Source organism: Cherax quadricarinatus, chromosome 37 (genome assembly GCF_038502225.1).
Source record: "Cherax quadricarinatus isolate ZL_2023a chromosome 37, ASM3850222v1, whole genome shotgun sequence".
Taxonomy (NCBI): domain Eukaryota; kingdom Metazoa; phylum Arthropoda; class Malacostraca; order Decapoda; family Parastacidae; genus Cherax; species Cherax quadricarinatus.
The window spans coordinates 11,191,287-11,207,208 of NC_091328.1; the positions used below are offsets into that span (position 1 = coordinate 11,191,287).

General features: G+C 41.2%; 1 protein-coding gene across 1 annotated transcript in view; it reads left to right on the plus strand.

The window, feature by feature from the left end:
• Positions 1-15,922, plus strand: part of LOC128705760 (glucagon receptor-like) — a 244,521-nt gene that overhangs the window by 105,569 nt on the left and 123,030 nt on the right. Inside the window, exon 2 of the mRNA XM_070091716.1 lies at positions 6,164-6,339. Within this exon, the coding sequence (XP_069947817.1) occupies positions 6,165-6,339 (175 nt within the window). The 5' untranslated portion in view covers position 6,164. The remainder of the gene's footprint in view (positions 1-6,163; positions 6,340-15,922) is intronic.

A 15,922-nucleotide genomic window follows, 5' to 3' on the forward strand; every position in this document is an offset into this window, starting at 1 on the left:
CCACCACTACCACCACTACCACCACTACCATCATTACCACCACTACCACCACTACCACCACTACCACCACTACCACCACTACCACCACTACCGTCATTACCACCACTACCACCACTACCACCACTACCATCATTATCACCACTACCACCACTACCACCACTACCACCAGTACCATCATTACCACCACTACCACCACTACCACCATTACCACCACTACCATCATTACCACCACTACCACCACTACCACCACTATCACCACTACCACCACTACCGTCATTACCACCACTACCACCACTACCACCACTACCACCACTACCATCATTACCACCACTACCACCACTACCACCACTACCATCATTACCACCATTACCACCACTACCACCACTACCATCATTACCACCACTACCACCACTATCACCACTACCACCACTACCACCACTACCACCACTACCATAATTACCACCACGACCACCACTACCACCACTACCACCACTACCACCACCACCACTACCATCACTATCACCACTACCACCACTACCACCACTACCGTCATTACCACCACTACCACCACTACCATCATTACCACCACTACCACCACTACCACCACCACCACTACCATCACTACCACCACTACCACCACTACAGTCATTACCACCACTACCACCACTACCATCACTACCACCACTACCACCACTACCACCACTACCACCACTACCACCACTACCATCATTACCACCACTACCACCACTACCACCACTACCACCACTACCATCATTACCACCACTACCACCACTACCACCACTACCACCACTACCATCATTACCACCACTACCACCACTACCACCACTACCGTCATTACCACCACTACCACCACTACCACCATTACCACCACTACCATCATTACCACCACTACCACCACTACCACCACTACCGTCATTACCACCACTACCACCACTGCCACCATTACCACCACTACCATCATTACCACCACTACCATCATTACCACCACTACCATCATTACCACCACTACCATCATTATCACCACTACCATCATTACCACCACTACCATCATTACCACCACTACCACCACTACCACCATTACCACCACTACCATCATTACCACCACTACCATCATTACCACCACTACCATCATTACCACCACTACCATCATTACCACCACTACCATCATTACCACCACTACCATCATTATCACCACTACCATCATTACCACCACTACCGTCATTACCACCACTACCACCACTACCACCATTACCACCACTACCATCATTACCACCACTACCATCATTACCACCACTACCATCATTACCACCACTACCATCATTACCACCACTACCATCATTATCACCACTACCATCATTACCACCACTACCATCATTACCACCACTACCACCACTACCACCATTACCACCACTACCACCATTACCACCACTACCATCATTACCACCACTACCATCATTACCACCACTACCACCACTACCACCACTACCACCACTACCGTCATTACCACCACTACCATCATTACCACCACTACCATCATTACCACCACTACCACCACTACCACCACTACCACCACTACCGTCATTACCACCACTACCATCATTACCACCACTACCACCACTACCATCATTACCACCACTACCATCATTACCACCACTACCACCACTACCACCTTCCTCCGGGGCTTACAACCACTCACGCACGTTCAAGCATTCCTGGTATTTCCTACTGAAAATCCTCAAACTAAACCACTTTTAGTGGATCGCCAGACCACACACCAAGCACACACGACCACAAGCGACCCCAAACGACCACTCGCGACTACACACGATTATAAACGACCACACACAAACATGCCACATGACGTGTTAAGTCACTGGTGCATATAACGACCCTCTGATAATTTTACTCTCACTACTTTTAACATATATTTCATCGGTACTTTTTTTTAATTGTTTATAACCATATAAACATATGTTTCTAGTTGATCATATTATGTTTTGTGTTGACGAATTTGGAAAGGTGCGAGAAAATGAGAAAATTAAGAGTGAACATAGGAGAGTACGAGGTAATAACAGTAATAAGCTGAACTAATGGAAAATTTAGTAAACGAAAGGAAGAAGGGAGTATGAAGGAAGTGAATGATATTAATCTGAGAGTGGACGTGTGTGTGTGTCTGTCTGTGTATGTGTGTGTGTGTTTGTGTGTGTGTGTGTGTGTGTGTGTGTGTGTGTGTGTGTGTTTTTGTGTGTGTGTGTGTGTCACCTATTTGTGGTTGCAGGGGTCGATTCAGAGCTCCTGGTTCCGTCTCTTCACTAGTCGCTACTAGGTCCACTCTCTCCCTGCTCTATGAGTCTTATAATAATAATAATAATAATAATAATAATAATAATAATAATAATAATAATAATAATAATAATAATAATAATAATAATAATAATAATAATAACTATATTTCTACAAGTACATGTACAAGGTATACAGGCCTAGCTGACCTTGCATGGGCCAATAGGCCTGTTACAGTGTTCTTCCTTATGTATATATGTTATGATCATCATGGCTGCAAGACACCTGCAGCAGCATCTCCAGGTCGAGGATGCCTGTATCCCTAAAATTAAGAGTAATCTCAGCATATATACCGTGAGACATACACAATTTTAGGTGAATTTGGTTTTTGGCTTTTCGATTTTTTTCCACTGCTTTATATACAGTGAAAATATTAATTATTGGATGGTATTATAACTGGTGGTTCTACAACTTCAACCTTCTGTTAGCTGGATTAATTTTCACCAATATTATCAACTCATTCTGGCTAAGTGATTGTCCTGGCCTTACTGATTGTCCTGGCCTTACTGATTGTCCTGGTCTTACTGATTGTCCTGGCCTTACTGATTGTCCTGGTCTTACTGATTGTCCTGGTCTTACTGATTGTCCTGGCCTTACTGATTGTCCTGGTCTTACTGATTGTCCTGGTCTTACTGATTGTCCTGGCCTTACTGATTGTCCTGGCCTTACTGATTGTCCTGGCCTTACTGATTGTCCTGGCCTTACTGATTGTCCTGGCCTTACTGATTGTCCTGGCCTTACTGATTGTCCTGGCCTTACTGATTGTCCTGGCCTTACTGATTGTCCTGGCCTTACTGATTGTCCTGGCCTTACTGATTGTCCTGGCCTTACTGATTGTCCTGGCCTTACTGATTGTCCTGGCCTTACTGATTGTCCTGGCCTTACTGATTGTCCTGGCCTTACTGATTGTCCTGGCCTTACTGATTGTCCTGGCCTTACTGATTGTCCTGGTCTTACTGATTGCCCTGGTCTTACTGATTGTCTTGATCTTACTGATTGTCCTGGCCTTACTGATTGTCCTGGTCTTACTGATTGTCCTGGCCTTACTGATTGTCCTGGCCTTACTGATTGTCCTGGTCTTACTGATTGTCCTGGTCTTACTGATTGTCCTGGTCTTACTGATTGTCCTGGTCTTACTGATTGTCCTGGTCTTACTGATTGTCCTGGCCTTACTGATTTTCCTGGTTTTACTGATTGTCCTGGCCTTACTGATTGTCCTGGCCTTACTGATTGTCCTGGTCTTACTGATTGTCCTGGTCTTACTGATTGTCCTGGTCTTACTGATTGTCCTGGCCTTACTGATTGTCCTGGCCTTACTGATTGTCCTGGCCTTACTGATTGTCCTGGTCTTACTGATTGTCCTGGCCTTACTGATTTTCCTGGTCTTACTGATTGCCCTGGCCTTACTGATTGTCCTGGCCTTACTGATTGTCCTGGCGTTACTGATTGTCCTGGCCTTACTGATTGTCCTGGCCTTACTGATTGTCCTGGCCTTACTAATTGTCCTGGCCTTACTGATTGTCCTGGTCTTACTGATTGTCCTGGTCTTACTGATTGTCCTGGTCTTACTGATTGTCCTGGCGTTACTGATTGTCCTGGTCTTACTGATTGTCCTGGTCTTACTGATTGTCCTGGCCTTACTGATTGTCCTGGCCTTACTGATTGTCCTGGCCTTACTGATTGTCCTGGCCTTACTGATTGTCCTGGTCAATCAACTCTGGGGGTACCTTGATGCTTATGAATAGTTCTTGTTCCGGAAAATTAAAAATACCTCTCCCTCCTAGAAGCAAATCTGACTACTCACTCACCTCTTATTCTCCAAGCGTAGTGTGCCTTTTGCGGGTTTAGCGCTTGCTGGGAATATGAATTATGTACATATGACAAGTGGATCTCTTTGTTAATTACAAAGTTGATGAATAATAATGCATTAAAAGAATGTATTGACAAGCTTCCCTCGTAATTGTAATGCTCTTCATAAAAAAAAATTTTTAAGTTAAAAGTATGAATGTTAGAATTATCCTAATGGTTTGTTTGGCATATGTCGTGCCGAATAGGTAAAACTTGCTATTTTGGCTTAAACAGCAAAGCTTTTCTTGTCGAATAAGGCAAGCGAAAATTTGTGTGTGTGTGTGTGTGTAGTAAGTTCGCAAAAATCATTCTGAACCTAACGAAAAAAATGTATTTCATTGTGTTTGTTTATTATTAAGTTATTGTAAACTTATTTATAATATATTTAGTTCGATTAAGCTAAATTAAATTGCGCTTGTTATAATAAGGTTAGGTAAGTTTTCTAATGTTCTTTTGGTACAAAATTATTAATTTTTATATTAACATAACTGAAAAAACATATCTTTAAACTTATATGAAAAAATTTAAGAAAGTACAATGCCTGCACTTTAAAGGAGGGATTCGGGATATTGGCAGTTTGGAGGGATATGTTGTGTTTCTTTATATGTATATACTTCCAAACTGTTGTATTCTGAGCGCCTCTGAAAAAACAGTGATTATGTGTGAGTGAGGTGAAAGTGTTGAATGATGATGAAAGTATTTTCTTTTTGGGGATTTTCTTTCTTTTTTGGGTCACCCTGCCTCGGTGGGAGACGGCCGACTTGTTAATATATATATATATATATATATATATATATATATATATATATATATATATATATATATATATATATATATATATATATATATATATATTATTAATATATATATATATATTATTAACACATCGGCCGATTCCCACCAAGTCAGGGTGGCCCTAAAAAGAAATACTTTCATCATCATTCACTCCATCACTGTCTTGCCAGAGGGGTGCTTTACACTACAGTTATAAAACTGCAACACTAACTGTGGATTCGAACCCAGACACTCCATATTTGCAGCAAGACATGAAGTGAGGGTCTGACACTGTTGACCACCAGGCTACGTTAAACTAGCAAAAGTACTTTACGGGTGTTATTCACTTCTTTCTGGCGTTGTGCCTCTAGTTTGCACCATTATCATGGATTCGTAGCATAGAGAATATTTTCTACAACTACAGTGGTAAAATTTTGGCTTACGTAATTCGCCTGACCTACTTCCACTAATGAGCCACACCCACATATAACCTTGTGCTCAACTGCTTCACCTCTCCACTTCTTCCACTGCCTCCAATATTCAGATTCTCTGTCCTCAGGTATATGAATTAAATGGACAAAGCACATGTGTCTTATTCATCATGGGTAATGATCAGTCTTTGGAGGAATCATAATCTATAGAGTTTTGGGTACCATTAAGATCATCTGTGGTGGCTTATGTCTTTTCCTTTTCCCAAGAGGAAGGAATAGTCGTTGTGGAGGGTCTAAATTTGGTCCTGTTGGTCCCACAGAACCATAAGAGTACCCGCTCTCTGATGCTTGCTTGGCTCTTGCCAAACACCGTCCCCAAGAGAGTGGTAAAAGGTCAGCCGATCAGTCAAAACTCCCGCTCGCCCACCAAAAAAGTGTGTTGCTTACCGGAGGGCCGCCGGGCAGGCTCAACTTCCAGGCAAGCAGGAAACAGGTCACCATGCGCCCCAAACTCACAGGGCAGTTTTTTGTTTAGCTTCTGTCTGTCGTGGTCACCCCTAGGAAACATAGCCACAACAACTGAGACAGCAATACCCGATGCCTAAGTAAATGAACTACCTCCAGTGAGAACAAACTTATGTAAATTACGCACGCGAAAAAGCAACACGATACTGTTGCTTATGTATCAAAATATGTCTACCTACTTTTTTTCATACCAGCTCATTTATTTACTTCAAACTTTACAGGATGGAGGAGGAGGAAGGGCCTTTCCTGGCTTCATACTCCAAAGAAGGTCACAACTATATATTTGAAGGTGCCAACACAGAGCCAACATTCACGTGGGAGTCGGAGGAGGTGTCAACTCTGCCTCCAGAGGGTCAGAAGTGCCTCGAGGACTTTTGGAAGAGTCTGCCTCTTGATGGTGAGTGTGTGTACCATTGATCTGAGTGTCTTCGCTGGTGTTTCCTAACTTCACAACATGCATACACTTTTACTAACGCAGAATTCATACATTTCTACACACACAAAACATACATCAGACACACACACACACACACACACACACACACACACACACACGCACACAGTTTTCTCAGCTTCCTCACTATAAGAGTCCCATCTCCTCTTATCTGTTGCCTCATGTACACAATCTCTCTTATCTCCGCCCTCCATCTAGCTCTAGTTTTTAACATCCTATATTTCAACATTTTATCCCCGTTTTACTCACACATGTTTTATTATACTTTTTAAAATACATATTTTTTGTAATATTGACATTTTTTTTTTACCTCAGTGGGTTTATTAAGTCAGGAATTTCTTCCATGAATATTTTTTATAAAGGAAGAAATATTTTTCTTTTTTGCCCTTCCTGTTCCTGGATCATTCTTACTTTACTTGCTCCTCTTTCCCTTTTCAGCACCCCCTTCCACCACCCCTCTCTTGCTTCCTTTACATCTTTCCTCTCTCTTTCGTGCTCTTTTATTTCTGTTTGTTCATATCCTCCCTTCATATCTTCTCTCATACTCTTCCTCCCATGTTCGTTTAATGTTTTCGTCTCCTGTTTTTCCATGGTCTTTTCTCCTGTTGCTTCATTCCCTTCTTTCAGTGTTATTTCAAACGCTTCTTTCTATTTTTTCATAAAATATTCTTTCATATTCTCCTCCGCTGTTCTTTCATACATACTTTTCTTGTCCATTATAATCTTCCTCTCCTATTTTTTTCTATCCTTCTCTTCTTAGTAACCTTTCCTCTCCTCCTTTCCATTTATTTTAAACATTTTTCCCCCGTTCTCTCTAATCTTTTTTTTCTGTTCTTTCTAACCTTCTCTCTCTCTCTCTCTCTCTCTCTCTCTCTCTCTCTCTCTTTCTCATCATCCTCATCGCTTCCCCCTCATCCCCTCCTATCCTCTTCCTTTTTTTTCACACAGAGTTTGACAAAATTAAGGATTCCTAACTTTATTGCCAAGCTAAGAGCTGTTACCTACATCAGCTCATTTGAAAGCATTTTTATTGTTATGAAACATACAAGTAGGGAACAGGTTGAAGTTGGAGCCATCTGTGGGCCAGCATTTTCATTTAATCAACTGACTTTATCTCGTGTTCCAGACTCGAGTCATCCTGGGATTAATGATCTCAGATGATGTGATGTTCCTCCTGTTTAATTTCTGTCCTTTCATCTTCCTCTCTTAACCTCTTAATTTCTTTCCTTCGTTCTCTCCTATCATCTTCCTTTTCTTCCCTAATTCCTCTTGTATCCTCTTCTACTCTTAATCCCAATAATTATCTTTGGGTTTTTCCTGCTATCTTTCCCGCTTGTGATTTTTTTTCCCTTTTTTCAATCTTAATATCTTCCCCTCTTTTCACCTCTTTCTCTTTTTCTCTTATTTAATTAATTTCCTTCTTCCTCTCTTTTCCTATTTCTGTCTTCACTGTTATTTTTTAATTAACATACCGGCCGTCTCCCACCAAGGCCGGGTGACCCGACAAAGAAGAAAGCACCTTCACCGTCACTCATTCAACCACTGTCTAGTCAGGAGCTCTGATAACACAGTTCTGATGATCCGCCAAACTGCAGCGTCCCCACACATCCTTCAGAGTGCAGGCACTGTACTTCCCACCACCAGGACCCTGACTTCCCTCCTAAAAGTTACCTTGCTCACACTCTAACAGCACGTCAAATTAATAAAAACCACTCACTTCCACTCCTGTCTACAAGACTCACACGATGTTGGATGTCCAAGCCCCTCCCACTCCAAACCTCATTTAACCCCCCTCCTCCAAACTTTCCTAGAACATAAGAACATAAGAAAGTAGAAACTCTGCAGCAGGCCTACTGGCCCATACAAGACAGGTCTTACCCCCTCCTTCCCTTCACCCCATAATATGCGCCTTACCTGTTATCCTGTTTTGTTCCATCCTCTCTAAATGTCTAAACCACCTTAACACCTCCTCAACCCTCTGAATAATAATTTTGGTAACTGTAAACGTCCTCCTAATTTCCAAATTCCGAATTCTCTGCATTATCACATCTTTCCTATATTCGTCTCTTTATGTATTCTATTTTGTACATCTTTCTCTCTACCTATCTTTCCATCATCACATTATTCCCTCTTCCTATCTTTGGCTCTTTCCAGCTTCTTCTCTTTTTCTCTTTCCGTCTCCCGTTCTTCACATTCTGTCTTCCCCTTCATCCTATTCCTTATCCCATCTCTCCCTCATCCCATCATCTCTCCCTCATCCCATCATTTCTTCCTCATCCCATCATCTCTCCCTCATCCCATCATCTCTCCCTCATCCCATCATCTCTCCCTCATCCCATCATTTCTTCCTCATCCCATCATCTCTCCCTCATCCCATCATCTCTTCCTCGTCCCATCATCTCTCCCTCATCCCATCATCTCTCCCTCATCCCATCATCTCTCCCTCATCCCATCATCTCTCCCTCATCCCATCATCTCTCCCTCATCCCATCATCTCTTCCTCATCCCAACCTCTCTCCCTCATCCCATCATCTTTTCCTCATCCCATCATCTGTTCCTCATCCCATCATCTCTTCCTCATCCCATCATCTCTTCCTCATCCCATCATCTCTTCCTCATCCCATCATCTCTCCCTCATCCCATCATCTCTTCCTCATCTCATCATCTCTCCCTCATCCCATCATCTTTCCCTCATTCCATCATCTCTCCCTTATCCCATTATATTTCCTTTATCTCATCATCTCACCCTCATCCAATCTCTCCCTCATTCCATCATCTCTCCCTCATCCAATCTCTCCCTCATCCCATCATCTCTCCCTCATCCCATCATCTCTCCCTCATCCCATCATCTCTCCCTCATCCCATCATCTCTTCCTCATCCCATCATCTCGCCCTCATCCCATCATCTTTCCCTCATTCCATCATCTCTCCCTTATCCCATTATATTTCCTTTATCTCATCATCTCTCCCTCATCCAATCTCTCCCTCATCCCATCATCTCTCCCTCATCCCATCATCTCTTCCTCATCCCATCATCTCTCCCTCATCCCATCATCTCTTCCTCATCCCATCATCTCCCCCTCATCCCATCATCTTTCCCTCATTCCATCATCTCTCCCTTATCCCATTATATTTCCTTTATCTCATCATCTCACCCTCATCCAATCTCTCCCTCATTCCATCATCTCTCCCTCATCCAATCTCTCCCTCATTCCATCATCTCTCCCTCATCCAATTTCTCCCTCATCCCATCATCTCTCCCTCATCCCATCATCTCTCCCTCATCCCATCATCACTCCCTCATTCAATTTCTCTCTCATTCCATTTCCTCTTCATTTACTCCTCATCTCCCTCACTAAGCACTTTTAAACAATTTTGAAAAGAATAAAACATTTTCGTCCACATTTTGACCACATTAAAGGACCAACTGTGTCGTAAAATCTTTTATTATCAACTTAAGATGTATAAAAACCACTCAGCGGATATCTTCTTTATTGTAAATTTATGTTTCTATTTTTTAAGTTGTCATTCCCTATTTCTAGTTATAAAAGCAGATCTTCGAGATCTTTACCAGATATATATATATATATATATATATATATATATATATATATATATATATATATATATATATATATATATATATATATATATATAAGGTAATGTGTAGTAGGTTGGTAGACAGCAGCCACCCAGGGAAGTACTACAGTCCTGCCAGATGACTGTGAAACAGAAACCTGTAACAGGGATATCTTGCTACTCCAACTTACACTTTGGTCACACTTCATAGACATGCACATGCATATATATATACATACATCTAGGTTTTTCTCCTTTTCTAAATAGCTCTTGTTCTTCTTTATTTCTTCTATTGTCCATGGGGAAGTGGAAAAGAATCTTTCCTCCGTAAGCCATGCGTGTCGTATGAGGCGACTAAAATGCCGGTAGCAATGGGCTAGTAACCCCTTCTCCTGTAGACCCTTACTAAAAAAGAGAAGAACAAAAACTTTATAAAACTGGGATGCTTGAATGTGCGTGGATGTAGTGCGGATGACAAGAAACAGATGATTGCTGATGTTATGAATGAAAAGAAGTGGGATGTCCTGGCCCTAAGCGAAACAAAGCTGAAGGGGGTAGGGGAGTTTCGGTGGGGGGAAATAAATGGGATTAAATCTGGAGTATCTGAGAGAGTTAGAGCAAAGGAAGGGGTAGCAATAATATTGAAGGATCAGTTATGGAAGGAGAAAAGAGAATATGAATGTGTAAATTCAAGAATTATGTGGATTAAAGTAAAGGTTGGATGCGAAAAGTGGGTCATAAAAAGCGTGTATGCACCTGGAGAAAAGAGGAATGTAGAGGAGAGAGAGAGATTTTGGGAGATGTTAAGTGAATGTATAGGAGCCTTTGAACCAAGTGAGAGAGTAATTGTGGTAGTGGACCTGAATGCTAAAGTAGGAGAAACTTTTAGAGAGGGTGTGGTAGGTAAGTTTGGGGTGCCAGGTGTAAATGATAATGGGAGCCCTTTGATTGAACTTTGTATAAAAAGGGGTTTAGTTATAGGTAATACATATTTTAAGAAAAAGAGGATAAATAAGTATACAAGATATGATGTAGGGCGAAATGACAGTAGTTTGTTGGATTATGTATTGGTAGATAAAAGACTGTTGAGTAGACTTCAGGATGTACATGTTTATAGAGGGGCCACAGATATATCAGATCACTTTCTAGTTGTAGCTACACTGAGAGTAAAAGGTAGATGGGATACAAGGAGAATAGAAGCATCAGGGAAGAGAGAGGTGAAGGTTTATAAACTAAAAGAGGAGGCAGTTAGGGTAAGATATAAACAGCTATTGGAGGATAGATGGGCTAATGAGAGCATAGGCAATGGGGTCGAAGAGGTATGGGGTAGGTTTAAAAATGTAGTGTTAGAGTGTTCAGCAGAAGTTTGTGATTACAGGAAAGTGGGTGCGGGAGGGAAGAGGAGCGATTGGTGGAATGATAATGTAAAGAGAGTAGCAAGGGAGAAAAAGTTAGCATATGAGAAGTTTTTACAAAGTAGAAGTGATGCAAGGAGGGAAGAGTATATGGAGAAAAAGAGAGAGGTTAAGAGAGTGGTGAAGCAATGTAAAAAGAGAGCAAATGAGAGAGTGGGTGAGATGTTATCAACAAATTTTGTTGAAAATAAGAAAAAGTTTTGGAGTGAGATTAACAAGTTAAGGAAGCCTAGAGAACAAATGGATTTGTCAGTTAAAAATAGGAGAGGAGAGTTATTAAATGGAGAGTTAGAGGTATTGGGAAGATGGAGGGAATATTTTGAGGAATTGTTAAATGTTGATGAAGATAGGGAAGCTGTGATTTCGTGTATAGGGCAAGGAGGAATAACATCTTGTAGGAGTGAGGAAGAGCCAGTTGTGAGTGTGGGGGAAGTTCGTGAGGCAGTAGGTAAAATGAAAGGGGGTAAGGCAGCCGGGATTGATGAGATAAAGATAGAAATGTTAAAAGCAGGTGGGGATATAGTTTTGGAGTGGTTGGTGCAATTATTTAATAAATGTATAGAAGAGGGTAAGGTACCTAGGGATTGGCAGAGAGCATGCATAGTTCCTTTGTATAAAGGCAAAGGGGACAAAAGAGAGTGCAAAAATTACAGGGGGATAAGTCTGTTGAGTATACCTGGTAAAGTGTATGGTGGAGTTATTATTGAAAGAATTAAGAGTAAGACGGAGAATAGGATAGCAGATGAACAAGGAGGCTTTAGGAAAGGTAGGGGGTGTGTGGACCAGGTGTTTACAGTGAAACATATAAGTGAACAGTATTTAGATAAGGCTAAAGAGGTCTTTGTGGCATTTATGGATTTGGAAAAGGCGTATGACAGGGTGGATAGGGGGGCAACGTGGCAGATGTTGCAGGTGTATGGTGTAGGAGGTAGGTTACTGAAAGCAGTGAAGAGTTTTTACGAGGATAGTGAGGCTCAAGTTAGAGAATGTAGGAAAGAGGGAAATTATTTCCCAGTAAAAGTAGGCCTTAGACAAGGATGTGTGATGTCACCGTGGTTGTTTAATATATTTATAGATGGGGTTGTAAGAGAGGTAAATGCGAGGGTCTTGGCAAGAGGCGTGGAGTTAAAAGATAAAGAATCACACATAGAGTGGGAGTTGTCACAGTTGCTCTTTGCTGATGACACTGTGCTCTTGGGAGATTCTGAAGAGAAGTTGCAGAGATTGGTGGATGAATTTGGTAGGGTGTGCAAAAGAAGAAAATTAAAAGTGAATACAGGAAAGAGTAAGGTTATGAGGATAACAAAAAGATTAGGTGTGTACGAATGGTATATAATACCGACAAGATGAGAGTAAGACACATGTGCAACATCTGGGTATCTTTATTGTAGACGTTTCGCCATCCAGTGGCTTTATCAATACAAATTCTAGGACATAACTTGAAGACAGTAGAACTATGTACAGAAGATGAGGTAATCAGTCCCTCATCCTAGGAGTAGGTGCGAACAGCACCATAGTCGTGGAGATTCTGAAGCAGAAGAAAGTTATGTCCTAGAATTTGTATTGATAAAGCCACTGGATGGCGAAACGTCTACAATAAAGATACCCAGATGTTGCACATGTGTCTTACTCTCAAAAAGATTAGGTGATGAAAGATTGGATATCAGATTGGAGGGAGAGAGTATGGAGGAGGTGAATGTATTCAGATATTTGGGAGTGGACGTGTCAGCGGATGGGTCTATGAAAGATGAGGTGAATCGTAGAATTGATGAGGGGAAAAGGGTGAGTGGTGCACTTAGGAGTCTGTGGAGGCAAAGAACTTTGTTCTTGGAGGTAAAGAGGGGAATGTATGAGAGTATAGTTTTACCAACGCTCTTATATGGGTGTGAAGCATGGGTGATGAATGTTGCAGCGAGGAGAAGGCTGGAGGCAGTGGAGATGTCATGTCTGAGGGCAATGTGTGGTGTGAATATAATGCAGAGAATTCGTAGTTTGGAAGTTAGGAGGAGGTGCGGGATTACCAAAACTGTTGTCCAGAGGGCTGAGGAAAGGTTGTTGAGGTGGTTCGGACATGTAGAGAGAATGGAGCGAAACAGAGTGACTTCAAGAGTGTATCAGTCTGTAGTGGAAGGAAGGCGGGGTAGGGGTCGGCCTAGGAAAGGTTGGAGGGAGTGGGTAAAGGAGGTTTAGTGTGCGAGGGGCTTGGACTTCCAGCAGGCATGCGTGAGCGTGTTTGATAGGAGTGAATGGAAAACAAATGGTTTTTAATACTTGACGTGCTGTTGGAGTGTGAGCAAAGTAACATTTATGAAGGGGTTCAGGGAAACCGGCAGGCCGGACTTGAGTCCTGGAGATGGGAAGTACAGTGCCTGCACTCTGAAGGAGGGGTGTTAATGTTGCAGTTTAAAAACTGTAGTGTAAAGCACCCTTCTGGCAAGACAGTGATGGAGTGAATGATGGTGAAAGTTTTTCTTTTTCGGGCCACCCTGCCTTGGTGGGAATCGGCCAGTGTGATAATAAATAAATAAATAAAAATATGAGGTACTTCAGAGACAACTGTTCTGAAAGCAAGATACATTACAAAAGATACAATGGGAAGGAGAACAACATGAAGAACGTCTCAGAACCTACATCTCAAATACTTCATCCAGCTCCCCGGCGATGGGTCGTGTGACCAGAATGCTGCAGGCATTTCCCCTCTGGATCGCAGCACTGTGTTTACCAATTTGAGTTTCCTATTTTTTACCTGTGTGTGCGAACTTGCAGCTTCTATACTGTCGCTCGTCTTTTATTATCTACTTGCCATTATCTCTTCTGTTACGGTTTTTTAGCTACAAATTTGTGACTGCTGTTTTTAGTAGCACCAGCAGAGCTCTCTTCGTGGTGTCCCTTTTTCAGGATTTGGTTTGTCGCGCCATTATAAATAATGTCTCCAGTTGTTTCATCACACACACTGCCTCCTCCTGGATCTCGTTCCAGCAGTGTGCCATTATGAAGAAACTCCAGGTGTCAGCTGTCGTTTCAGTATTTTCCATTTGTGTTTCTTACCCAGTCGCTGCCTGTTTATTGTGTTCAATCTGCCGGCTGGTAAAAATCCAGCGACAGTCTGGATGTAATTTCATCCTGTCTTACTTGTTTTATGAGACGAAAAATACTCCCAAATACGTACTGATTTTAAAAGCATTGAGGTGTGCAGACGTGGGTAGTGTGTCGTTGCGTATTTGTAGCTAAAGGATTAGAGTAAATCTCATTGTTCCCAATATCTCACGTTTTAGATGACGTGTCGGTTCCTCCTGGACCATTATCAAGCCACAAATATTATTTATTAACTATCGTGGCCACGGTGTTGTCAGTTTTATTTTCGTAAACACATGACTTTCCTTTTTTAGCTTAAATCTGTCATATAATTATTTCATATTTGCAGTGGTTGTAGCATTTAAAGCAGCATCTAGAAACTCACCCCAGTGTTCTACCACTGTGAAAATTTATGGAACTAATTCCTTCTTTGACGTTTCTTTATTGTTATTTTCCCTGATGATGGGAAAATCTTCTTAACTGATTATTTCGTATACTGTCAGTATCTTCTATGTTGTTGTCATGTCTCCTTCCTCCTCTCAGCCAAAGAAGACTGTTTAATGAGAGATTTTTTTCTCTTATGTTTTCTTCCTTGCTTCCTACGTGAAGTTTTGTTGTGTTAATGGAGTTTCAAGTCTATCTACTACACTAGAATCATTAAGGCTGCATGTTACCTGTACGCTACCAGTTAAGGACATTTTAATCCACTCAGTTTATATACCTTGAGAGGTGTCTATCGGTATATATAGTCTGAGGTTGTGTATCTCTCAGTATATATACACTATGAGTCATACACCTCTCGGTATATATATACACTAAGAGATATACATCTCTCAGTGCACATATATACTCTCGATGCATATACACAGAATAATTTACACCTCTCAGTGTATAAACACTGAGTCATAAACGTCTTGGTGAATATACATCGATAAATACACACCTCTGAGTGTATATATACATACACTTCTCGGTGTATAACTAACCTTATCAAGTTACGCCTTCTTGTAGCTCTACCTTCCTTCCTCGGATCAAAAGTGATTACCTCCTATTTCCAAAATAATAATAATAATAATAATAATAATAATAATAATAATAATAATAATAATAATAATAATAATAATAATAATAATTTTCCATCGAACAATTCTCTGTATTCAATTCGCTTGATGGGTAAATTAAATCAGGCAGGTTGCGTTTTTTTTCATCTCTCGCTCCTCGATTAAAAAACATATATATGAACAATGTACTGAAAACGAACGAAAGAAAAGGTGAAGCGAGCGAATTGTTGGATTTTTTTCACCAGCTTCGCTTCGCTTTGTAAGAATAGATTCAATTTTTTTTCCGGATGTCGAATTATTTGGATAAAAATTTTATTTTAAACGTTTTTAGAGATATACAAGAGTAGAAAAAAGTTTACAATAGTGTTGAAAGTTCTACAAAAAAAAAGTACTAAG